Source organism: Zootoca vivipara, chromosome 7, assembly GCF_963506605.1.
Source record: "Zootoca vivipara chromosome 7, rZooViv1.1, whole genome shotgun sequence".
Taxonomy (NCBI): domain Eukaryota; kingdom Metazoa; phylum Chordata; class Lepidosauria; order Squamata; family Lacertidae; genus Zootoca; species Zootoca vivipara.
In genome coordinates, this window is record NC_083282.1 from 18803321 (window position 1) to 18829645 (window position 26325).

Genomic DNA, 26325 nt, shown 5'->3' on the forward strand with positions numbered 1-26325 from the left:
CTCACTTCACCGGTGCTTGACATCTTTGCAGAGGGAATAAAGCGAGTCACTAAAACTGGGATGGGGAACATGTGGTTCTCCAGCAGACCAAGATGATCAAAGATCTAGAAACCAAGCCTTATGAGGCATTTTTGAGGGAGTTGGGTATGTTTTGACTAGCAAAGGGGAGACTGAGTGGCGATGTGATATCCATCTTCAAATATCTTTAAAATTGCCACATGGAAGATGGAGCAAGCTTGATTCCCCCTGCTCTGGAGGGTAAGACTCAAACCAATGGCTTCAAGATACAAGAAAGGAGATTCTGACTAAACATCAGAAAAAAACTTTCTGACAGTGAGAGCTGTTTGATAGTGGAACGGGCTCCCTCAGGAGGTTGTAGACCAGGCTTCCTCAACCTTGGCCCTCCAGATGTTTTGAGACTACAATTATCATAATCTCTGACCACTGGTCCTGCTAGCTAGGTATCATGGGAGTTGTAGGCCAAAAACATCTGGAGGGCCGAGGTTGAGGAAACCTGTTGTAGACTCTCCTTCACTGGAGGTTTTTAAGCCGAGGTTGAATGGCCATCAGTCCTGTATGATCTAGTTGAGATTTCGGCATTGATTCTGCATTTTATGCTACCATGATTCTATTACCTGCAACTCCATCATTGGCTATGCTGACTGGGCTGATAGGAGTTGGAGTTCAACAACATCTGTAGGGCCACTGCTTCCCCATATCTGTGGCAAATGAATGTTGGTGTATAAATAATAAGGTTTTTATGTCCTGCTTAGGATAAGGCTTCACTTAATTTTATGCAACGTTATCTAGCTAGTGGTTAACTTGGTTGGATTGAATGTTGGTTAGATGCAATATGTAAAGGGATCAGAGCTACAGAGCCTGGGTTTTATAAACACAGTCATAGCATCATAAAGCTGGAATGCCTCTTGAGAATTTCCTAATCCAGTCTCCAGATTAAGAATCCATAAAAAATGTTACCTCTTGTGAATGTACATGCATATTCCTTGTAAAAATACCATAATCCCCCTAAGCCAGTATTAATTAATCAATCAATTAAATCTTCTTATGAAGGGGGAGCTGCAGTTAGCAATTGTGCTTTGGGACAATTTTCAGTACCTGTTTACAGAAATGAAAGCCAAATAACCAATGGACTGCTGGAATTTAGCTAGAAAGATTTGTCTTCAGATTCCCACTCAGCCATGAATTTCACTGGATGGCATTGGGTTTGCCGCTTTCTCTAAGCCTAGTCTACTCCACAGGGTTGCTCTGGGGATAAAATGGGTCAAACTTTTGTACTCGCTCTGAGTATCTTGGGGAGACAGCAGAATACAAATGAGATGTGTAAGTGGTCCTTTCTTTGGCCACTTTTGCATTATTTTATCCTGATACTTCAAACTCTCGAGTTTGCCATGGGACCCAAGCTGATACCTCCTTTTGTTGTGAAAGAAGCTGGTTGTGATGAGTATTGGGTACAGAAAGGACTTAAGTTTGGTTATGGGATTTACTGCCACCTCCTTTCTTCTAAGAGCTTAGAAATAACTGGTAGATGGGAGATAGGTTAGGGGTGCAGGGAATTTTCACTTCTTGAATCAATATGCTAATAGAAACACAGTTATGCTTTAAATTTTGTCCTCCTTAGAATTTTGTGGTGCAGTTCTTTGGTTTTAAAGGGGGGGGTTAAAAAATGTGTATATTTGAGAAATGTTCATGTAAAAATGTGTATATTAAGGGAAATAGCATACTGACATACAGTACATTGGAAATAAATGCTTGCAAGATGTGAACCATAGTCAAAATTGTGTAAAAGTGAATATATCATGAGAATCATAGAATTGTAGAGTTATAGGGTTCATCTTATTCAACCCTCAAGGTTCATCTTATTCAACCCTCTGCAACGTAGCAAAATCTTTGCTCAATGTAGGGCTTGAACCCATGACCCTGAGATTAAGGGGTCTCATGCTTTACCTGTTGAGCTTCCTGTATGAAATGTGTGTGGAAGTATTCTCTTTATTACCAAAATATCAAACTGACATGATAATGGGGCAAGCAGAATTAAAGATTGGAAAAATGAGAAACTGGGAGAAACCAAAATTGACAGATATATCCATCCTTAGTTAGGATACACTAACCTTGCAGATATATATATGTCTTTATTCAGAATGTGCTCTGGATTCTGATGAGGAAATACACCAATTTCTTGCCAGAAATCACCCCTTCCCTCCTGACTACATTTGGAGGGATTTTGCTCAGTGCAGCTGAGCAAATCCATGACTAGCCCTCAGTTTCCAGCTAGAGAGAAAACCACAACAAAGCATGATAAAACTATCATTTTGGTAAGGGAGGTGAGCAGAAGGGTGGACTGCTGAATTAAATCCAACTTTTTATCAAACTGATAGCATGCTACATAACTTGTTTAAAGTTTCCTCTTTTTCACTGAGTAAATCTTTTCCGTATAAACTTCTTTCTGTGGTTTACCAAAGTTGGGTTCCGGTTGTTGTAGGTCATCCTCTTCTCAGTTTGATTTCTTCTGTGCCAGGTTTAACCAATGTGGTGCCCTCTAAATGTTGGCTGGCATGGCCAATGGTCAAGGATGCTGGACTGTTAGCGATCATTAAATCTGTTCAAAGACAAATCTTATGGCTACTTGTCTTCCTCCTTGTTAATATTTTAGTGTTACTTTTCAGGTTAAGAAATCCTTATACAGTGGTACCTTGGTTCTCGAATGGCTTAGTTGTCAAACAAATCGGCTCCCGAATGCCGCAAACCCAGAAGTAAGTGTTCTGGTTTATGAACATTTTGGGGGGAACCAAATGTCCAATACGGCTTCCGCTTGAATGCAGGAAGCTCCTGCAGCCAATCGGAAGCTGTGCTTTGGTTTTGGGAGTCGAACGGACTCCCGGAATGGATTAAGTTTCAGAACCCAAGGTACCACTGTACATCTTTTCATACACCTTATATATCTCTTGATCTTTCTGCATGCTATGTGAATTTTAAGTACAGAGGGTGGAAGCATTGAATCAACAAATGCTGCTACTATATTTGGATGCTGAATTATTTAAGTAAGACTACCTTCTTATGTATTCATTTATTTTTAAAAGGGGGGGGGGTTGTATTCAATTGACTATGATTTTGCTATGAGGTATTCTCTGGACTGTGATAGGGTTAGCTTTTACAGCAATAACTTCAGTGAAATTGGTGGACAGGATTCATAGAATCATAGAGTTGGAAGAGACCACAAGGGCCATCCAGTCCAACCCCCTGCCAAGCAGGAAACACCATCGAAGCATTCTTGACATATCCCTGTCAAGCCTCTGCTTAAAGACCTCAAAAAAAGGAGACTCCACCACACTCCTTGGTAGCAAATGCCACTGCCGAACAGCTCTTACTGTCAGGAAGTTCTTCCTAATGTTTAGGTGGAATCTTCTTTCTTGTAGTTTTCAGTGACCACCTGGTTGCTTCCTCTTGTAGACCACAATACCTCAAGGATTGAATCTCCTCATATGAACCATCTTGGATCCTGCAATCATCATCTGAGACCCTTTTTCGTGTGCCTCCTCGAGAGTTCTGGAGGTTGGCAACATGAGAATGGACCCTTTATGCAGTGGCTTCTCACTCGTAGAATGTGATGTTCTGATGAAGGATGGTGTGCAAATTTAATATAAATAATAAATAAATTGTCGTTGTCGTACAAAAGATGGTGCTAGTCATGCATGCTCCTTGCCCAACAATTTGTAAGAGTTGACTGCCTTGTGGTGGCGGTACAACCTGTGTTGTTGCCCAGGGCCAGGAGTACAGCTTCCAAATCTGAGCAGTTCTGCAGTGTTGTACCCATATGGCAATTAGCTCCTCCTTGAAGCATTCTGCCATGGAATGCTTCTGGTCTAAAATCTGCTAAAGTTTGTGGTAGATGTAAATTTGTCTCTTTGACTTCACCTCTTTGAGGCACAGATTCCACACAACTCCTGCTTCGTGGCACCCTGACAAATGGAACGTTTGTGGTACATCATAAGACACCTAAGCAGAAATGTTTTAAAAGTGGTGTATGATAGTTTGGATTAAATACCTCCCCCTTTAAGAGAGATTTCTTAAATCCAGGGGACCTTTGTCACCCTTTGATTACTCTTTCCTTCCTTCTTTCCATTGCTCTTGCGTTAGACTTCCTCCCTCTTCCAGCCAACTCTGCCATATTTTTTTGGAGTATGCACAGTCATATCTTCCTAACTCCACATCTGGTTTCCTTATAACCTTCATTCCTGTTTCTGGAGAAAAAGACAGAGGGGTTGGAGATTAGTGGATTGGAGGGATACTGGCCTCCTGCATTTGTCGTGACTCGGACTAGTCTTATTTCATGAGATCCTAACTTCTGATAGCACAAGCAAGGGAGTTCAGCGGCTGTTGAACCTATTGGACATTTGCTAATAGGCTTTGTACCACCAGAGCTTTTTTTTGGGGGGGGGGTGACCCAAAATGATGTTTAATCCCTGAACATGCTCCTGAATATGTACATCAGTTCAGTTTCTAAGAAGTGAGCAAATGCAATATTTTAGAAGGCGTGTGAATAATAATTATTTTTCTCTTTGTTTTTCAGCTGAACCAGTTGACGTGCTCAAAGCATTAGAGTTTCACAATTCACCAGAAGGAATATCAAAAACAGCAGGAATTTGCATAAACAGAAGGAATTCCAAAGGATCAGATGTTGCCTACAGAGTTTCAAAAAATGCACAACTCAGTGCTCCAACCAAACAATTATACCCAGGTGAGGGAAGCTGTTTGTGAGCTGTAATATTTATTTTTGGGCGAGGTTAATCTTTTATGTTTTTACAGGCTCTTGGCTTTGTCTTTAAGTTTATGACTTCCCAAAACTATGGTTATAATTTCATTTGTTTAATCAACATTTTAGAATGTTGAAAAGAAACTTCTTTTCAAGCTGAGGGCCATATTCCCTTCTGGACAGCTTTTCAGGGGCCACATATGAGTGGTGGATGGGGCCAAAGGCCAAAGTGAGCAGAGCGCCAAATGTGAATTTGACTTTCGTACAGTAGACTAATTCATCCTCTGTCCAGTCTCAATTCAGGAAAACAAGAAGCAGCTTCCTGACAAATGAAAATACTCAAGAAGTATGCAGGTCTGATGTGTAGCCTGGGGAGAGTCCCAAAGGCCAGATAAAGGGGCTTGTGTAGCTACATTTTACCATGGAACAGTTCCCAACCCCTCCTTAGGAAGTACATCAAAGCATCACAGGAAGTGATGATATAGAAAGTTCATTTTCTTTCTGGTAAAGTTATCCATGCACCATGACAAATTGCATTGTAGATTGCAGACAATTTGGAAACAAATAGTGTATATTAGAACCACCACCCCTTCCCTTTGCAACAGAAGGTTTCTGGATTTTTTAAATTGAATCATAGTTTCCCATTGTAACAGAACTGGAAAACCGGTTTAGCCTCTATTCTTAAGCACCAGTGATTTCATTGTGGTTTCCTCTGGGGTAGAGATCTATAGGATTGTGCTGTTTTCAGATTATAGACTAAGATATGATGTCAGGAGTGAGGAACACCTAGTTTCCCAAATGTTGTTGAGCTTCAAGACCCATCTGCACCAGCCAGCATGGCCAGTGATCAGGGATGGTGACAGCTGTAGTCCAGTAGTATATGGAGGGCCACAAAGGGCGCCATTGCCATTCTAAGAGAACAAGTGTGGTGTGCATGGTAAGTTCTGCCACCTCCTTTTCTAGAAAAATAGAACTGGACATCCAAATTTTCATCGGAGAAATGTTGGAGGGTATGGATAGGATGTCCCTATTTTCATCAGATGCAGGTGGCGCTGTGGTCTAAATACTGAGCCTTTGGGGCTTTGCCAATCAGAAGGTCAGTGGTTCAAATCCCTGGAACGGGGTGATCTCCTGTTGCTGTGCCCTAGCTTCTGCCAACCTAGGAGTTCAAAAGCACACCAGTGCAAGTAAATAAATAGGTACCACTGTGGCATGAAGATAAACGGTGTTTCTGTGTGTTCTGCCTTACGCCATGGTGTTCTGTTGTGCCAGAAGCAGTTCCAGGCCATATGACCTGGAAAGCTGCCTGTGGACAAACATCGGCTCCCTCACCCTGAAGCTAGATGAGCACCACAACCCCATAGTTGCCTTTGACTGGACTTAAACGTCTAGGAGTCATTTAGCTTTACCCTTTTACCTGTTTTCATCAAAGAAATGTTGGAGGGTATGCCTTAGTAGGGGATAAGCTTTTGTGACCCAGAGGGTCACCTTGTCAGTGGTAACTTGACCAATAAGTATATCTGCCTGAAGTACAGAGATAGTACAGACATACCTCATGTTACGTCCACTGCAGGTTACGTCTTTTCAGGTTACGGACGCGCCAAACCCTGGAAGTCCCAGAAGGGGTTACTTCCAGGTTTGGGGCACGCACATGCGCAGAAGCACTGAAATTGTGTCATGCACCTGTGGCGCTTCAGGATGCGGCCTTTTCATGTTGCGAACGGGCCTCCGGAACGGATCCCATTCGCAACCAGAGGTACCACCGTATTAACTTTTTGTATTTTTAAAGAAGGAACTATTAGTCTTGAAATAAGGAGCAGGAAGAGAAGAAAAACAAGATTGAACCCACTGGAATTTACAACTTAGTGGCTGCGGTCCTGCACGGTGGTTGCTACTGAAATCCCATTCATTCCAGTGGGATCTAAGCAGTCGGCCTTCCTGGCCCTATGCGAGCAGAGTTTCTCGCTCACTGTTGGCCACCTGACAACCGTCCCCTCCGGAGGAAGCGGCATCTCTTGGCTGGCCTGTGCAGCAGCTGCCCTTGAAAACGAGCTCTGAATCGCTTGGGAACAATGGCACTCTCTTCAGGGTACTCTTCGGCAGTATTAAAGAGCCCCCTTGCTTTATCAGGGTTTCCCTGCCACCTCATGCCCTAGCTAGAGAGCTTTTCTCTCTCTCTTTTTTGAGAAAAGGCTCGCTTACACAAATAAGAACTGATGGTAGAGCGGAGCTGTCACTCAGTCTTAAATCACAGTGACCTTGCCATTGAAAGCTCTCGAATGGTCATTGGACCGTTGCCTTTTAGAAGCTGTTAGCAGAGAATAAAATGCCCTCTGCCAAAGCCAGGGCTGGAGAGCGCAGAACAGACATTCCCTTGAGGGGAAATAAGTCTTGTGCTAACTTGCCGTTAGGATGCTGCTGCTGGTTTTTATTTTTTCAGAATGGCACTGTAATATAGTTGGTAGGTTTGGCAGCGATATGGAAGCTGCTCATTTTGGGTTTCTTTTTGTGTGTGTGTGTGTTTTGGTTGCCAGAGTAAACACGCTCATTATGCTGTTTGTTGGCAGTTACCTAAATTAAAATAGCCTTTGGCTCTGTCTTCCTCGCTCCCCGCCTTTTCTTCCTTTGTGACATTTGTAGGATTTCTAGTGTTAGAACTAATCTGAGGAACTAACATTTCTGCCCCCCAGATGGCCTCAAGAGCTTTTCTCTCTGGGAATGCAGGTGAAGAAGTGGGGGGGGGGAGGACCATTTGAACAGCGGAGGAAAAGAGAAAACACACACACACACACACACACAGAGAGAGAGAGAGAGAGAGCGAGAGCGTGTTCTCCACTTGAACAAAAGAAGTGGAGAGAATGTGAATGCTTTAATGAACTGAGCACAAAACCATCTGTGAACACAGCATTATCAACTTAGTTGGTCTTTAAGGTGCTACTGAAGGAATTTTTTTATTTTACTTCGATCCAGACCAACACGGCTACCTACCTGTAACCACAGCATTATCACTGTAAGATTGCCAATGAGTTTACTTCCCCTGTTACCTGAACGAATTATTCTACCTTTAAAAACAATTATGTGGCTGGAGAGCACTAAACTCCAGGACAGGATAGTCTTATGGCAGGCAGAATAATAGCTACAAGGAAGTGGAGGGCGAAATAATATTAATACCCAAGGTAAACTAAAACATGACAAGCCATGGTTTATTGTTATGTGACTGAGTCTAGTCTTCCCCAGGTCTTGTGACTACCCCCTGTCCTTCTCTGGTGTGGCTGTGAGGAAGGGTTTGGAAAAGTTTGCTTCCTTTAAAAAAATTCAACTGTGGCTTGTCATGTCACCTAAACCTGACAAAGCCTTGGTTTGTGAATAATGTTAAACTATAGCAATATATATTAACTAAGGCTTAATGCCTCTGTCACTCTCCTCTCCTGCTCCTATCTTTGTCATGCTGTGAAGAAACAAACCAAAGGTGAGTGCTTGTGGTTCGTTTCTTTCCAGATTTATTCCTGGCTTACCACTTGTCATTCCTTTGCGGGAAATAAAACCACGAGTGCTTGTTCACATATAATGCAAAGCTAGCCTCTGATTTCTTGCCTCCTGAAGACAGAAGAGAGGAAGGAGCAAAGTGGGAGCTAATCAGTAGTGTGCACCACTATTGTCACAGGCGCTGTAGCGGCTGCTCTAGAGTAAAGACTCCTCCAGGCGTTGTCTTTTCATTCTTTTATTTAGTGTTGATTATTTACAGTGCAGAACAGTACTATGTACATGTTGTCAGTTAGGGGTCAGAACCTCCGAATGGAGATTCACGCGTTTTCTTCCAGCAAAGTAGTCTAGGCATACTGAATCTCCGCCCCCGTCGTTTCCTGCGCAATTCCGGGGTCGGCTGGATCGGCCTTCTTCCCTTGCCCCCCACTTCCCTTCCCACACTGGGCATGGGCTCCGCTACCTTGCCAGAGCCTCGGTCACCACTTCCTGAGTCTCCGCTGGAGACTTCTCCCTCTCCACTAGCACTCGCGCTGGGTGACGAGCTGCTACTTAAGATGGGAGGGACTTGCCTGTAACTTCTGTCCCTCACAACTATGCTTCTCGTTTTCATTAAACCACAACTACTTGTTAACTATGGCTTAACATTATGTGTGAACCAGCTCAGTTACAAAATCTGATACTGTCCTCATGAGCACATCATGCTAAGCCAAATCAGGACCTAGTATGAACGAACAAATGTGGGCTTCTGGAAAGGGGACTGCTCTTGTTTTGAATCAATCAACCATTTTATTTGTTTGGTCATTCTGCTGCAGTGCTGAGCTAAGCCAAGGCATATCACCAAAATATTTCCTGACTATCTTAGAATACTTTATACCTGCAGTTCTGGCACCACGGTACCTGATTTTAGTATTTTATATTTGACAGCACATTCAGTAATGTTTGGCAGGTGAGATGCAATTGTATTTAATACTGATGTGGATTTTGTTACAGTGGTAATCACAGCAGCCCTAGTATGTTAGCTCTTGTCTTGCAGCCATAGGCAGGAAGGTATTGCATGCAGGAAAGTGAGTAGGCTGGCTGAGAATGGATGGAGCATTCTATCCTTCAAAGGAAGGATTCCATTCTGCCACCCTCACCCTTTAACATGCTGCCTTGGGCTCACCTGCATCCCCTCTCAATCCAGCTTGGGAGTACTGGATGCACAAAATGAAATTTCATTCACATTTGAAAGTTTGAGATACGATGTTCAAGCAATGCCTTCAAACTTTCAAATGAAAACTGCCACATTTAATATGTGGCTGGCAAAAGAATGCTAATATTTGCAGTTACTCGCTTCAGCTTGAAGAGCTGCATCAAGTTGTAATTCGAAGACCATTTGAAGGCCAAAGTTGCTTTTTTTACAGGAAGACACAGAGAGGATTGTGTGTTTGTGGGGTTGTGTTTTTTTTTAAAAAAAGTCTATACAGTATAGTAAAGATAATGTATGATATGCAGGGTTAGACATACTCAAAGTTGAAATCAGTGGACTTAAGGCTGAGATAAATGTGTTCAACTTTTGAATGAAAAGCATTGCATTTAATATTTTGGTGGTCAAAAGATGCCAATATTTACAGATACTCACTTGAGCTCGGAGGAATACATAAAGCCTCCTTTTCTGCAGTAAGCAGCTGGGAGGGTTTTTTAAAAAAATAAAAACAACAACAACTCAATCTAGTAAAATAATGCTATCCACTGCTCAATTTGGGAGAACGCTTCAAAACCTCTGTCCATGACCTTCCCACAGCGTTTTCTATCTGCAGTTTGTTCTAGCAGCCTGAAAGCACATGTCCAGACTAGATGAATTAGTGCCACCTGCCTTAAACATTCTCAGCATATCCTTTAGATTAGATTAACAGTTCAGACAAGGCAGGTGTTCAGATCCTTTCAAGTCTGAAGCTCTCCGTCCTCCTGGCCCTCATTCATGCAGGTCTGAGCTTTTTCTTCCTTTTTGCAGTCACTTGTGCCAAAAGGTAGGACGCTGAGCATATCCATTTTCAGCTGAGAACAAAATAGCTTGCACACATAGGATGCTCTATTCTTGTACGTGTCAACAGAAAGTGCTTCCAATACAATTCACATTTGTTTCTTTGTTGTCACTTAATGGTGTAAAGCAGTGTTCTTCAAACTTGGGTCCCGAGATGTCATTGGAATACAACTCCTATTATTCATGGCTGCTGCCTAAGCTGTCTGGGGGAGATGGGAGTTGTAGTCCAACAACATCTGGGAACCCAAGGTTGAAAATGTAGGCATTAATAAATAAATACAATTATGCCTCACGAAGAAACAGGTGAAATACAAATAGGGTTAGAGATTCAGGTAGGTAACCATGTTGGTCTGACACAGTCAAAACATATACATAATGTCCAGTAGCACCTTAGAGTCCAACTAATACCAAGAGCAAACTTAGTTGGTTTTTAAGGTGCTACTGGGATATATATATATATATATATATATATATATATATATATATATATATATATATAGGGTTAGAGAGGAATCCATAGGTTTTTGAAATGATGGCCTCAGTGCATCAAGCAAGCCATTCCCACTTCCTGTAGCTTCTGCCCTGAAATTTGTCTTTCTTTCTGAAAGATTTTACAAGTCAAATTCCCAGAATTGTATCCAAGGGCAGAGGCAGATTCAAATGGTTTGGAATATTTCACAACCTTCCGTGAGCATAATCTGTTTAAACCCTCTCTCACTTACAGCGATTTTAAGGAGCTTAAGCAATTTGAAACCTGTAGAGCATCTAATGTTGTTTAAGCTCCACAAAGCCACTTTATGATTCAGCCCCAGCAGTTTTATATCGCTCAAATGCAAATTGGGTTGGAGCCCATCCCACCGGGATGCTAAGCGGTTCTAATTTGGGCTTTAAAAATGAACTGGCTTTACTCTTCCTTAGATGCACTAAGGGCTTTGAGTGTTTAAAACAGGAATGGCTCTCTCCACAGCTATTTCATTCATCTACAGGTCCCCTGACTCGCATGGTGTAGAGGGGACGCTTGTCAAATTTGCAAATGACACTTAGCTTAATGCTATGGAAGATGGAAATAGCATTCAAAATTATCATGGTAGGCTGGAATTTGGGGCAGAAAGGAAACCAGCAAGATAATTTGTTTTTTTACACCGTGCTATGTTTTTCTATCTTTTACCGTATACCGCTTAATATGTTTTTTTTTTTTTATGTTAAGTAGTCGAGCCAGTTTGCTGCTTAACAATAAATAAATGAAGGACTTTATGCTCAAATGCATAACCCAGGTATGGGGAACATCTGGCCCTCCAGATGTTGCTGAACTACAGTTCTCATTATTCCTGGCTATTGGCCATACTTGCCTGGAGCTGGTGGGAGTTGGATTTCAGAAACATCTAAATAACCAAAGGTGTACACCAGGCATACACAGAAACTTGATCTCACAACCTTCCATAAGCATACACACACACACCACTTTCACTCTCCTACACACACACACAAACCATATGGGCACACATGCATCTATCACACATGCAAAAATGAATATGACCCCTGAATGCTCCTTCAACTATATGGGTCCCCATATATTTAGGATTTTACAATTTAACACCAACATCTTGAATTGGGCTTGGTAGCATATAGGTTGTCAGTTTTGGTGTTCCATGATTCTGATAAGCTGCACCATACAAAATTGTGGCCGCCTCTCGACTGTCTTCAAGAGTAGTCCCATGCAGAGTGCATTACAGTGATCTAGATTACCAGAAGATGGATGATTGTGACCAATATTAGGCTTGCCCAAGCCACACTAAAATCAGTGGAACCAACACTCGAGTCCTAATCATGCTTACTCACAAGTAAGTCCCATTTATTTTGTCGTGGCACACCTTCATTGCAGCCTACTTGATTAAAGGTGAGTTCTATTGAACTTGAGGGGACTTCATGTGAATAAGATCAAGAATGGTATTGGAGCCCCATTGCTTTTTAAAGTTAATTTTAATTGTACCAGTAACAACTGCAACTGAATAGAGGACAAAAGGAGTTACAGGTTATGTGTATCGTATCGCAGAATAAGAAGGAACAAACAATAAAGGTGGTGATGTAAAATCTCATCATGTGAGTCTTCATCTAAATGAGTTTCTCAGCCCAATTGGTTTTAATGGGACTTGGGATTTCATTATTCTCCCTTTGCAGCACTTAAAGAAATCGTGATTGAGGTTCAGAAGTGGCCATACAATTAAGTGCTTGTAGAGCGGAATGAATCGGAAGGAAAGTACAATGCTTTAAGAGAAGGAAGCACCCCGTAATTTGTAGCACTTGTTTTTAAGAGAAGTAATAGAAAGTTTGATTTACTTTGGTTTGGAGCTGGGAGCCTTTTTCAGTCCAAGGTTACCATTCCCTTGTACACAATCTTCTGGGGGCCGCATGGCAGCAGAGGGCAGGGCCAGAGACAAAAAGTCGATGGGGCAACTGCACTGACTGCTACCTCTGTAAGTTGACTATTTTCTAACCATACAAAATTCAGATGCATAACTCTCAACCAGGCAAGCAAGCGAGAGGCATAATCACATATGAAGGACACATTCCAGAAGGCAAAAGCACTTGAGGAGGTCACAGAAGGGCCAGAGTGTTGCCTGGACATGGGATGTGACCAAGCAGTCCTAAGGTATAGGACGTTTCTTCTCCGCAAGATTAGTGACTCTGCATTTTTCTCTCGACAGGTGGAAACTTCCCTGAAGACTTTTCGATACTATTTACAGTGAAACCTAAAAAAGGGATCCAGTCCTTTCTTTTTTCTGTCTACAATGAACAAGGCATCCAGCAAGTTGGTGTTGAGGTGGGCAGGTCGCCTGTCTTCCTGTATGAGGATCAAAATGGGAAGCCTGCGCCGGAAGATTATCCCCTCTTCAGAACCGTCAACATTGCTGATGGAAAGTAAGTGAAAAATGAAGGTGGATATGGCATCTAAGGTGGTGAAAAGAACTAATACCTGCAGCCAGATGATCCAGACCAGGATTCCACCCCACCCACACAAAAATTGTGTTCTATAGAAAACTGGAAGCTTATCAGGAATTCCTCAACAGCTAGTTCAGTAATAGCAAACAAATTTCCTTGAAAGCCAGATTTCCTACCACTGCTGATCTTCCCATACAATGTGCAGCTACAGTAGAGTGTTTGGTGGGTGGTACCATTGAATGCAGGGACACGGATGGCGCTGTGGTCTAAACCACTGAGCCTAGGGCTTGTTGATAGGAAGGTCAGTGGTTCAAATCCCCGTGACGGGGTGAGCTCCCGTTGTTCGGTCCCCGCTCCTGCCAATCTAGTGGTTCGAAAGCACGTCAAAGTGAAAGTAGATAAATAGGTACCACTCCGGTGGGAAGGTAAACGCCGTTTCCATGCGCTGCTCTGGTTTCGCCATGCTGGCCACATGACCTGGAAAAACTGTCTGCGGACAAATGCTGGCTCCCTTGGCCAGTAAAGCGAGATGAGTGCCGCAACCCCAGAGTCGTTCACGACTGGACTTAACTGACAGAGGTCCATTACTTTTACCTTTACAATTGAATGCAGACATTCAGTGAATGTAGGGTGGTTGACAGTGAAGTTGATCAGGCCTCACCTGCTGAGTAGGATGGCAGTGGCGGAGTAAGAGGAGTGTGGGGGGAGCGCACTGCCCCATCAGCGTAATCATGGTGGGGTGCCATCGTGGCAGCCCCCGCAGGCACTGTGCCACGCCCCCAGGATGTGCGTCACTCCCCCAGGACTCACATCACGCCCCTGTGGGTGGCACACCATGCCCCTGGGATGCACGCCAGCCCCTTCCCCGCCTGCTCTCTGCCCTCTGGTGCCGGAGTATGAAGCTCCGCCACTGTAGGATGGAAAATAAATATTTTGAATAAATATAATAGGTAATTCTCTCCCCCCCCCCCCAAAAAAAGTATTGGTACAGTGGAACCTTGGTTGTCAAATGTTTCAGAAGTCGAATATTTTGGCTTTTGAACACCGGCAACCCGGAAGTGAATGCTTCCATTTACGAATGTGCCTCGGAAGTCGAACAGCTTCCAAAGCATGTTTCTCCATTATCTCCATTGCAATTGCCAACCGGCAATTGCGCCTCAGTTGTTGAACATTTTGAAAGTTAAGCGGTCTTCCAGAATGGATTATGTTCGACAGCTGAGGCTCCACTGTACAGTGGTACCTCTGGTTGCGGACACGATCCATTCTGAGGTGCCATTTGGAACCCGAAAAGTCCGCAACCAGAGCGGCACTGCTGCGCATGCGCGAAGCCCGTTTGCAAGTTGAAAAGATGCAACATGAAGTGGACGCAACATGAGGTGTGACTGTATTTGCAAACATTCTTTGAGAACAAAATCATTCCTATTTTACCAAAATCAGTTATGTTCTTGTGCTAGGTGGCATCGGGTAGCTATTAGTGTGGAGAAGAAATCCGTCACCCTGATTGTGGACTGTAAGAAGCAAACCAAGAAACCACTTGGCAGGAGTGACCGAGCAATTGTGGACACCAATGGCATCACCGTCTTTGGAACAAGGATTCTGGATGAGGAAGTTTTTGAGGTAAGTGTTCAGCCATCAAATGACAGCGGATTTTGCAAAAGAAGAAAACTGCAGGCATTCATCTCAGCTGTCTAGGACTATATCAGTATAAGGCTTATGGAAATCACATTTAGAAGGCCAGCTTATTTTGAAAAGAACACTTGACTCTCTTTCATGGCTGATGTGCAAAAAAAGGGAGAAATTAATCTCACAGATGCCCCAAAAGGGATGAGATCTTTATTTATACAATGTGCCCAACACGTTTTGGCCAAAAATATCTTTCTCAATAGCTCATGTCTTTGTTTCTTACTGAACCAATCTCAAAAGTTTCTGTTGCTGTGAGAAACTGATAGGGTTTTCTTTCACAGTTGCCTAGGCATAAGGTTCTTTTTTAAAAAAAAACACCAATTTGTTAAGGTAACTGGAATTTGCACTCCTACTAATTGGAGAATTCCCACAACTAAGACTGGATATTCATTAGGGGTGCACAGTAGATTTGGGTGAATCTGGGTGCTTCTGAGAGATTCTGGACTTCTCTTAGGTGAAGTGGAATCTGTATATGGTGCCCAAGGCAAAGTTGAGATCCCCAAAGCTTTATGGCACCTTGGTGATTAAGACATTAAAAAAAAAATCACTGCAGGCAAGTATATGCTAAAAACACTCTAAGCTCGCCGTATAAGGAAAATACCAAGGTAGGGAGAAGGGAGAACTCTGTTCTGATTGATAAGTCAAGATTGTAATAAGAGGAACTGATACTACCTGGACTGACCAATCCCAGCACTTTGGGAAAGAGATGTTGAAGTAAATAAATAGCTCTGGTCTCATGAACTTCTTGCTGTTTTGCAAGTTCTATCTCTATGGAGCAGGAATATCATTAAAGGAGTTCTAAGAGAGCAGTTAAGGAAAGACTTTTCTTTTGCATGAGTCCTAAAGACTTTACCTTCTTTTTTATTTTGGAAAATTCTACACTTCTCTTTTTCATTTTTTCATTTTGATTTAATCTTCCTGTTGTTTGGGGATCTTTGTTTCCTGCTTGTTCTTATTAGAGTGAGATAGGAGGAAATTACCAATATGTACTATGTCAGTTATTTCACTCTTTTTTGAGGGTGGTTGATAGCCCACCATGAGGTTAATAGGAGCCTACAGGTAAAGGTAAAGGACCCCTGACAGTTATGTCCCGTCGCAAACGTCTCTGGGGTTGCTGCGCTCATCTCACTTTACTGGCCGAGGGAGCTGGCGTACAGCTTCAGGGTCATGTGGCCAGCATGACTAAGCCACTTTTGGCGAACCAGAGCAGCACATGGAAACACCATTTACCTTTCCGCCCGAGTGGTACCTATTTATCTACTTGCACTTTGACGTGCTTTCGAACTGCTAGGTTGGCAGAAGCTGGGGTCAAGCAACGGGAGCTCACCCCGTCGTGGGGATTTGAGCCACCAACCTTCTGATCAGCAAGCCCAAGAGGCTCAGTGATTTAGACCACAGCACCACCCTAACTCCCTTCAAAAATACAGTGGTACCTCGGTTTACAAACAGTCCCATTTACGAACGCCTCCGTTTATGAATGCCACAGACCCGGAAGTGTTTACACCCGGGTTCCGTGGCATCGGATGCGCAGAAGCGATCTGCACAGCTCATGCATGTGCAGAAGCGCTCTATCGGTGCTTCGTGCACGTGCAGAAGCGTGCCTTCGGGGAGTGAATGCCTCCGTTTACGAACACCTCCATGGAACGGATCGTATTCGTAAACTGAGGTTCCACTGTATATTAATCATTATATACTCACCTGTGGCTGGCATTGAACTTAGTCCCATTGAACACAATGCAACTCGGCTTGATGAGATTGCATAGGGCTGGCAACCAGTCAGTAAAGGGGTTTCTCTCAAACATTTGCCCAGTCATTAATCAACCAGGTAAATGGAGATGTGGAACACATACAGAAAACAAAGGACAGAGGGAAGCTTGTGGAAGGAAATATCTCAGAAAAAAAAGAGGATTGATCTTTCTAAGTGAAATGTCTTTCAGTCTCAACTAACCATAGAGAGAATCACTTTAAGGTTCCATATAGATAGTATTTTATACCTGTCCAACTCAATAAATGGAGTCGGCCATTTTATCACCCATTTTATACCTCACAGGTGCATGGTGTGTGGCATAATTCTCCTTCTCACTTGACAATATGACACAGCTGAGTGGATTTTGTTCAGGTTAAAATGAGAACTCTCCCTGCGATTCTTTGGCACTTGGTATGGGCTGTCTGGTAGCTGGCTTTCAACATTCAGAACAAACGGGGAGAGGGATTATTTTGAATATCCAATGTTCACCCTTTACAGGGTGCTGCATGCAATGCATAGGTAGAAATGGCACAAGAATATTCCTCTGTGGAGGTGCATTTTGCATGTGGAATATGCATGGGTCTCTTGCGCTTCCTTTCCCTCTGTTTGTCTTGAATGTTCAAAGCTGGTGTTACGTCTAAGTAAATTTAAGATTGGGCTGTAAGCAGGGCCTTTTTTTCAGCCAGAAGTCACTGGAACTCAATGGCACCTCTCAGATGGGTGCCATTGCCATTATAAGGGAACAAGGGAGGCATTCATGGTGAGTTCTGGCACCTCTTCTTCTAGATAAATCACACTGGCTGTAAGACTGTGATCCAAAGCTGAATTCCTTGGAAGCGTATTTTCCCTTAATCCGTGGCATGTAGAGACTGAGAACACTCGTTGCAAACATCCCAGGGAGATTGCTGGAAACAGCCTGTGTGATCGTTTGTCTCCAACATGGCAACAAAATATAGCATGGGCCATCATGTCATTTGGGTGCCTGGCATGCAGTGTTTTTACGTCGGTGTAAGTCACCTACTAAAAGGCCTCACATTGGTATAGGAATTCTCTGGGCCAGGCACCAGAGTCACTTGATAGCTCCCATTACATGTTATGGCCACAGCATGGCTAAATCATCACAAGGAAGCCATTTCCAGCAGTCCTCACATGATGGCTATAGCATGTGTGCTGGCTCTTGACTTCTAGGAAAATATGTATAAGATAGAAGTGCCCGTGTCTGTAAATGAGTGCAGGATTGCAGCCTTCCTTGCAGTTGAGGCAAAGGTGGCCCTGAAAGAACTCTTGTTTATGACTCTGGCTTTCTGAAGTTTATTTATTTCATAAATCTTTCCAGTAACTAGAGAGGATTTGGCAAAAGGAAGTATATTTTTCCACTATTTAAAAGCCAGGAAGAAGGATTATACAGAAGACTGAAGCACATCTGTTTAGAGAAATGTATATGGGTGACTGAACTCTATATAGGAGGTATTGCCTAGGAATATTATTTTAACAGACTGCTGGAGGACATTTATGTTTTCAGGCGTCTGATTTTTACAAGCCTATCATCTGCCAGTGAAAATATTCCGAGCTGAAAAGAAAGGCTGTAAGAATAGATGTGGTGGTGAGGCTTAGTTAAGTCTTTTTGCTTCCCACAGAGGTTATTAGGAAGGCTAATAATAATAATAATAATAATAATAATAATAATAATAATAGATGGTGATGATGGAAGATGGCAAGATCCCCAAGGACGTGCTGTACGGGGAGCTGGCTTCAGGCACCAGGCCCATTGGCATACCAGCACTGTGTTACAAAGATGTCTACAAACATGAAAGCTGGCAAAATCAACCCTGCTGTGTGGGAATGCCTTTGCAGATGACCGCAGTGCCTGGAGACAAGTCGTGCATCATCATCATCATCAACAACAACGTGTCCTCCATTGGTTTGGAGCCACATTAATTCCTGGAAAGTATACAGTTACTCCATCCTTATGAATTCCGCACATTCTAAGTTGCCCTCAAAAATTCAGACAAATTTGAGCACTGTCCTTTGGTGATAAAACACAGCCACAAGAGGCTAGCAAGCAATCCTCAGTGGTGCTCTGGACATCCCTGGCTGTTGTAGGGTCCCCTCTCCCAAAGTGAAAATTGAGGTGAATTGGGAGGTTCTGCCTCAGGTGGAACATCTGGGGAGTTTTGAGGGAAACTGGAAGACTGGATAGATCTAGTGAAATTTATCTCGGCGGGTTTCCACATTCTTCCTTATATGGTTCTTACAGGAGGGCCCTGGAAAGGCTCACAAGTGTTTGGGATCCAATTCATTTTCTGATCATGAATTTGGCTCTCTGCGATTGGTTGCAGTGGTAGAGCTGTCGAAAACCAGCATCACTTGGTATCCCATCACAGCGAAATTTGAGAGCTGTATCAATCAAAGTGATTGAGCTTGATGTGATGCAGGGATGGGGAACTTGTGGTCCGTCAGATGTTGTTGGACTGTCAGTTCCCATAATCCCTGACCATTGACCATTATGGCTGGGGCTGATGAGAGTTGTAGTCCAACAACATCTAGAGGGGCACATGTTCCTCACCCCTTTGTCTCTGATATTTGAACTGTGGTGGCTATATCACACATGCAGACCATCAGTTCAACCCTATTCAGGCAATACAGTTCCCATTTTGGCAAACTCAGGCTCATGGAGTGGGGTCATGCCACGAAACGTGCTTCCTGGCACCCACATGTAGGACGTACAGTTCAACACGCAAAGGCCTCTTCCCTGTTGATGTTTGCTCTTTATGTGTGGATGGCAAGGGTTAGGGCTAGCTGCTGCATGAGATATCTAGGGTATGACTACAGGCATTCCTGTACTTGCACGCGGTTGACTTGTGCTGGTAAAGAAGCAAACAAACAAATGAATGCTTACCTGATATGGCAGGTGAGAGCTGGAAGGTCCTTGTAGCTCATGAGGAGGCCCTATCAGAGTCCAAAGAGGACACCAGTGAGCCAAAAGTCCAGGAAAAAAGACTCCAAGTGCTTCGAAAAAGCATGTGGGAGCTCTCACTGCTGCCACCACCCCAGTCAACAGCTGTTGTGTGAGAAGCTGTATTTACTGCAGCAGGTTCCTCACTTACATGCATTTCACTTAGGCAGACGCTAGCCCAGAACATAACCCATGCATAAATGGAGAGTCACCTGTATTTGGTGGCTCTACTTTCAGCTCTTGTTATGCTCTGTGTTCAGTTATAACATCTGAGCAGGATTTGGAAGTTGTAGTAATCAAGCAGACACATGATGCACACATGAACTCGCAGCCGTGGTGACAACAGCATGCTACTATTAGTGAGACTCAATTTTCAAAACACATAATTATTTGAGAATGGGAGAACAGGATGAAGACTACAGGCTTAATTTCCTGCTAATGTTTCATTCTACAGTATTTTGTTATGTTGACTCTGAAAAGGTAATCATTGAGTTTGATGACTAGCAGAGAGAGATTGAAGCACAATTCCGTAGAGCTGGAATTCATCTCCCCCAAACCCATTACAGGTACTAATGGATTTCTTGTGTTTGAATAATAAATAAATATTGTTCCACACATTGGCTGAAAAAAATAGGCATTAAGAATATCTATCTCAGAAGGGCTTCAGTACCCTAGTAAAGGTAAAGGGACCCCTGACCATTAGGTCCAGTCGTGACCGACTCTGGGGTTGCGGCGCTCATCTCATGTTATTGGCCAAGGGAGCCGGCATACAGCTTCCAGGTCATGTGGCCAGCATGACAAAGCCGCTTCTGGCGAACCAGAGCAGCGCACGGAAACGCCGTTTACCTTCCCGCCAGAGCAGTACCTATTTATCTACTTGCACTTTGACATGTTTTCGAACTGCTAGGTTGACAGGAGCTGGGACCGAGCAATGGGAGCTCAACAAATCGCGGGGATTCGAACCGCCGACCTTCTGATCGGCAAGCCCTAGGCTCTGTGGTTTAACCCACAGCGCCACCTGCGTCCCTAGTATCTAATACATAGGTTGTTATTCAAACACTTGAGGTGTATTATTCTACACAACTTTCAATGGAATCTATGTTCTAAAAAGTATGGGGGGAAATGATACGTGCGGTACGGAGCAAACCATTCCAGCAAAATTTGGAGCTTAGTATATTAGAACTGAATAGTACCACTGCTGAACAGGAGAAGGAGGAAGCAAAATTGCCAGTGACTCATTAGAGAAACTACGTAACTGCCTGTAAATGCTTTATTTTGGATGCAACTACAGTGGTACCTCTACTTATGAATTTAATGCGTTCCGAATGCACATTTGTAAGTAGAAAAAAATTGTAAGTTGAATCCCATAGGAATGCATTGGGAGAATAAATTCGTAAGTAGAAGCAACCGTATCTAAAAATTCGTAAGTAGAAAAAATCCTATCCAAACAGCATCCAAGATGGTGGACGGAACTCCATTCATAAGTAGAAACATTCATAAGTAGAGGTACCACTGTATTCAGTACTGAGAACAGCAGCATGTTCATAGGATTAAGAATAGCTGTAGAAATTTACACACATGTAGAAAGAATGTAGCGATTTTGGTATGAGGTAAATACTTTTTGTAATAGTGAGCCGGTCTAAAATAAATAGGAGAATTTAGGTGCCCCATCTGTTCAGGGTATTTCAAAGATGGCACACAACTGGGCATGAGGTGGGTCTTTGTGCATTTTACCCTAACCCTAACCCTAACCCTAACCCTAACCCTAACCCTAACCCTAACCCTAACCCTAACCCTAACCCCCTGAGAAGCAGCTTATTCTCCCACTCACCCATTTACAGCCCAAAGGTGCTACATCTCAGCAAGGTATATGATGGGTTGGGTGGGTGGATTCAGGTGGATTGAGTGATACTTTGGGAGTTCAGTGATTCTCAACTGTAGTGGCCTTGCATTAATGTCACATCATTTTCTTGGTCCTTCTTAATATCTCTAGTGCAGGCACCCCCAAACTGAGGCCCTCCAGATGTTTTGGCCTACAACTCCCATGATCCTTACCTAACAGGACCAGTGGTCAGGGAAGATGGGAATTGTAGTCCAAAACATCTGGAGGGCCGAAGTTTGGGTATGCCTGCTCTAGTGAAATGCGTGCTCCATAGCTCTCACTGTAGCACGTGCTTTCTGTGTACCCAAGAATACCTTTTTGCCCCAGCTCGTACAATGCCACCCCAGAGCACTGCTGTAACCCAGGTCAAGGCTACCTATTAGAATGGCAAGTGAATTCAAGGAAGTAGTAGTAGTAGTTACAGCGATGGCCAAAATCAAACCTTACTAGGAGCAGAAGGGAAAGTATTTTGCAATAAGCTTGAAGCCACCCCATTCTTAACACATTCTCCTGAACCAGATTTCACTGGAAACTTGTCCACTGTGTCTCAAACACTTTATTTGATTTTCCACACTATGACATCTAGGGTTTGGCTGGGAGCGGAATAGGGCGTGCCAAAAATACCAGGGGAACTACTGTTCTGACAGTATTGCCACTGGGGGTGAAAAAACCCGAACTTGAGATGTTTCCATTAAATATTTCTTCCAGATGCAACTCTATTTGTTCTCTCCCCCCCCCCCCACACCCCCGTTGCTGTGGTTTTCTGGACAACTATGATGTATGCTCGTGAATGTATGCCTGTGGTGAACGTAGTGCAACTTTGAACCTTAAAAATAGAGAAGCAGCTCGTGTTACGAGTCTGTTTCTCCAGGATCTTTCTCACGTTACAGGAAACAATGGGAAAGAAATCGTGGCCAATTTGTTCTTCTTCCTTTTGGGCTTCTGCTGCAATTCATTAAGGCTTGAATTCATTTATTTCCTCCGTGGGGAAATGTGTGAGGTGCGTGTTTTTGTATGTTACTCTAGAGCTGATGCATGCCGCATTGGGGAGAAACATGACAGTGGAAGTGAGAAAGGAGGAAATGTGTCTCCCTTTCCTTCCCTGACTTCTCCTCATATGCAAAAGAGCTTTCCTTGGTATTACTGTGCTATTATCACTGATGAGCCTTTGATGGTGAGAAGCAGCAGTAGCAGCAACAACAACAAAATCAACGTTTTATGTAGAACCAAAATACAGATTCATTTTATCTAGGGCCGCCATTGAATTGCAGCGGCGAGGGGAAGCCTGTTTTATTATTTTCATTATTTTATTTTTCTTCAGACCCGTTGTTTGTGAATCTGGGACAGGCAAAATGCAAACCAGTGAAATACAACCGGCTTGCATTGTCCGACTTCTCTAAGCTTCCTTTGTACTAGAACAGTCTCCAGGCATCTCTATGAATCTAAGAGCATGGTCCGTAGCAAATGTGTGTCACAGTGTACCTTAGGTTCTCCATGCACCCTGTCAGAAGCGTCCGTTCTCTTGTGGACAATGGGTGGGATTTGTGACATCTCTTTAAAGCACAGTCTCACACATTGTCTTTCTCAGGAGCAACTTATGTTCAGCTCAGTAGGGCTCAGTAACAGGTGAATGAATACAAAATTGTATCCTAAGACTGACTCTCAAACCTTTATTGGCATATGTACAAGATTCCAGTAGGGTTCAATACAAAACAAAACAGAAATAAGAAAAAAAAAACACCACTCAATTCCCCGCCCCCAAAGGAAAAACCCTGCATCTAACACTTAAGTTAGTGTTGTATGACATTCATGAATCCTAATACAATGATCTCAAGAATACCTTCCTTGAAGTAAGCCCCGTTAGAATTAAGAGGACTTAGCTGTTGAGAAGGCATGCATAGAGAATGGACCACAATTGTGTCATGATTGTTTAGCACAGGCATAGGCAAACTCGGCCCTCCAGATGTTTTTGGGACTACAAATCCCATCATCCCTGACCACTGGTCCTGTTAGCTAGGGATGGTGGGAGTTGCAGTCCCAAAACATCTGGAGGGCCAAGTTTGCCCTATGCCTGGTTTAGCAGAATTTATAATCTCGAGCATTAAACATGCATCACACAATCTGGTTATTTATGTCAATAAGCAGAAAAGCTAGGCATTTAGCCCAGCAGAATATAGGGTACCTTCCTTCTGCTTACTCTCTTTGAACATTTGTGGGTATATTTTGGGGACTTGATCCAGCCCAAAGTTAAGCAATGTAATGCTGCATTCTTGCACATTCTTATTTGGGAGTAATCCTCACTGAATACAGTTTGATTTACTTCAGTGTAGACATTTCATCAGGTTGGACCTTATGCCCCATTGCTTTCAATGGGACCTAAACAATGGTGTTTCAAAGTGTTGATCTGGCTTTAGTTTGAACCCCAGTTCTCCAGATTCAGTTATAAGATACCTGCTGGGTTAAAAGTAGCTTGACGAGTGCTGTTGCTTGGTGGAAAAACCAACAACCCAGAGAATATTTTTGCCTGTAAATTGGCTGATGTGAGATAGGACAGAAAGTAGGTGCAGAGCAATGGCTGGAATCTTTGACCCAGGTATTTTCATCTCTCCCCCACACTTTTGCAGAGGGTTTTCATGTTTTCAGCAATCAAAAACATGTAACCCACCTGCAATCTAAAGTGTTACAGTCCACCCTTTGGATTCCACCTCCTTATTCTGCTGAAAATGCATGAGAGGCCCCAGAGAAGATTTAGTTTGAAATTTTCAATATGAGGGGTCAAATAAAATGTAAAGGACAAATTGGCTGATTTACACAATGCATGCATGGAGATGCAGCACTGGGAAAAGGGTGGATGGAAGACTTAATGAACATAAGCACCTTACTGCAATTGACCACCCCAGCAGGTCAAATAGGGTCAATTGTATAGGTAGTTTTTGGAATGATCTGGCAGTCATATGGGCAATAATACCAATTATACTTATGCAAGTGATGGACCTGATCCAGTCAGGTGCTGAATGCTCTTAACTCCTACTAATAACACTTTAATCAATGCTAGACAGTAATGAGCCCTGTTATAGGGCTAATCAAATCTTAGGCTTCAGTGAGCTGAACATAACAAGAGTTCAGAAAGGGACGTGCTCTTCCTTGACCCTGTGCAAGCAGCATTGCACAGCTAGGAAAATGCATGACTGGAGTAATTCACAGTATTCTGAGAAACCAGGCTTGCGGGGCTGAATGGATCATAATGTTTGGCTCCCCATGGCAAAGGCTAGGTAAACTCTGAGCCGGCTAAAGTTAGACTCTCTTTGGTCTCGCTGAATCGAAAGCAAGAGATATGCCTTCTTAATTCTGCCTTCCAAACCAGTGACACTAAATTGTTCCATTTTGGTTCCCTCCCCTCACTCACGTTTTATGAAATGGTACTTCTAACCCACAGTTTTATTCCTTGTTTATTTATGTATTTTGCCTTTCTGGGTGCAGTAGGACCCACAATGCTACTTAATATCAGAAACAAGTTGTTGGGGATGGCGACGGCAGCAGAGCCGCCACAATAATTCCCAGCAAGATGGCTCCCTGTTGCTTACCAATAGATGGAGAGTGGTGAGATGGTGGGGAGGTTGGCATGGTGCAAACACAGTGACGTGAGTGCTGAATTGACTCTGCTGATGAGTTTGCATGTCTACAACCTCGCTGCTAACCTGCCTCTACATCCCAGGAAACAGCGGTGATCCACCTACTGGGAAACTATCATAGACGCTCTGACCCACCTGGCATCCTGCTTCTGGTTGAAACAGCATGATCCTATGCAATGTGTCTGCCACTCAAATCAGTAGAACTTCCAGATGATTGTGTATAGGATTACAGCCTTGAGAAGGCCAAAGGAGAAGAGGTTTATCTACACACACACACACACACACACACACACACACACACACCATTATTAGAACAGGGATTGTCTCCACCCATTAGTGGGGAAATGTCTAATTAAACCTTAAGAAACACAGACACACATTCAGGCCCCAACCCCATGTCCTTATTCCCATCATCCCACAACTTTCCCATGTTGACAAAGCAGGGTGAATCATGGCCCCTAACAGCCTAAATGAGTCTACTAATGTTTAGGCAAATGCAATTAGTAGCTCATGCAGACCTCCTCCTACATTTCTCCAATGTCCATTTCAATACTACTACTACTACTACTACTACTACCGGTACTACTACTAATAATAATAATAATATTGTTTTTACCCCACCCATCTGACTGGGTTGCCCCAGCTACTTTGGACAGCTTCCAACATGGCTTCCAACATATTTGAAAACATAATAAAATGCTAAACATTAAAGATCCCATTTACAGGGCTGCCTTTAGATGTCTTCTAAAGGTTGCCTGGTTAGTTATCTCCTTTGCTCAGGAGTCGCATAGCTCCATACCCTCCAACATGTCTCCAATGAAAATAAGGATGTCCTGAAAGAAGTGGGACATTCCGGGATCAAATCAGAAACAAGGATGGCTTCTGTAAATCCAGGACTGTCCTTGGGAGGGCCTGAAACACATGAGGGACTGGGGAATGAGAAGGTACATGACATACGTGAAGACATTGAGGGCAGGGCTTGTATGCACCACCACTGCCTGCACCCCTGTCCACTTTACGAGCAAATTCAAGAAATTGTGTTATATAAACATTTATAATTTTAATAGTAGTACTAGTAATATAAAGGTGGTGGTTCAATCTTTTCTTGGTTTCCAAAGTTTTATTTAAAACTAGCTGGCCCTGCCACGCGTTGCTGTGGCTCATCCCTGTGTTCCCCCCACACCCTGTCCCGATCCATGACGTAT

At 43.3% G+C, this 26325-nt stretch overlaps 1 protein-coding gene across 4 annotated transcripts in view; it reads left to right on the top strand.

Moving 5' to 3' along the window:
* The window catches only part of COL11A1 (collagen type XI alpha 1 chain), a 252806-nt gene that overhangs the window by 27976 nt on the left and 198505 nt on the right, over positions 1-26325 (top strand). For all 4 annotated transcript variants that reach the window (XM_035122972.2, XM_035122974.2, XM_035122973.2 and 1 more), the window contains exons 2-4: positions 4589-4756; positions 12986-13199; positions 14675-14837. In XM_035122972.2, coding sequence (XP_034978863.2) covers positions 4589-4756; positions 12986-13199; positions 14675-14837 — 545 coding nt within the window. The remainder of the gene's footprint in view (positions 1-4588; positions 4757-12985; positions 13200-14674; positions 14838-26325) is intronic.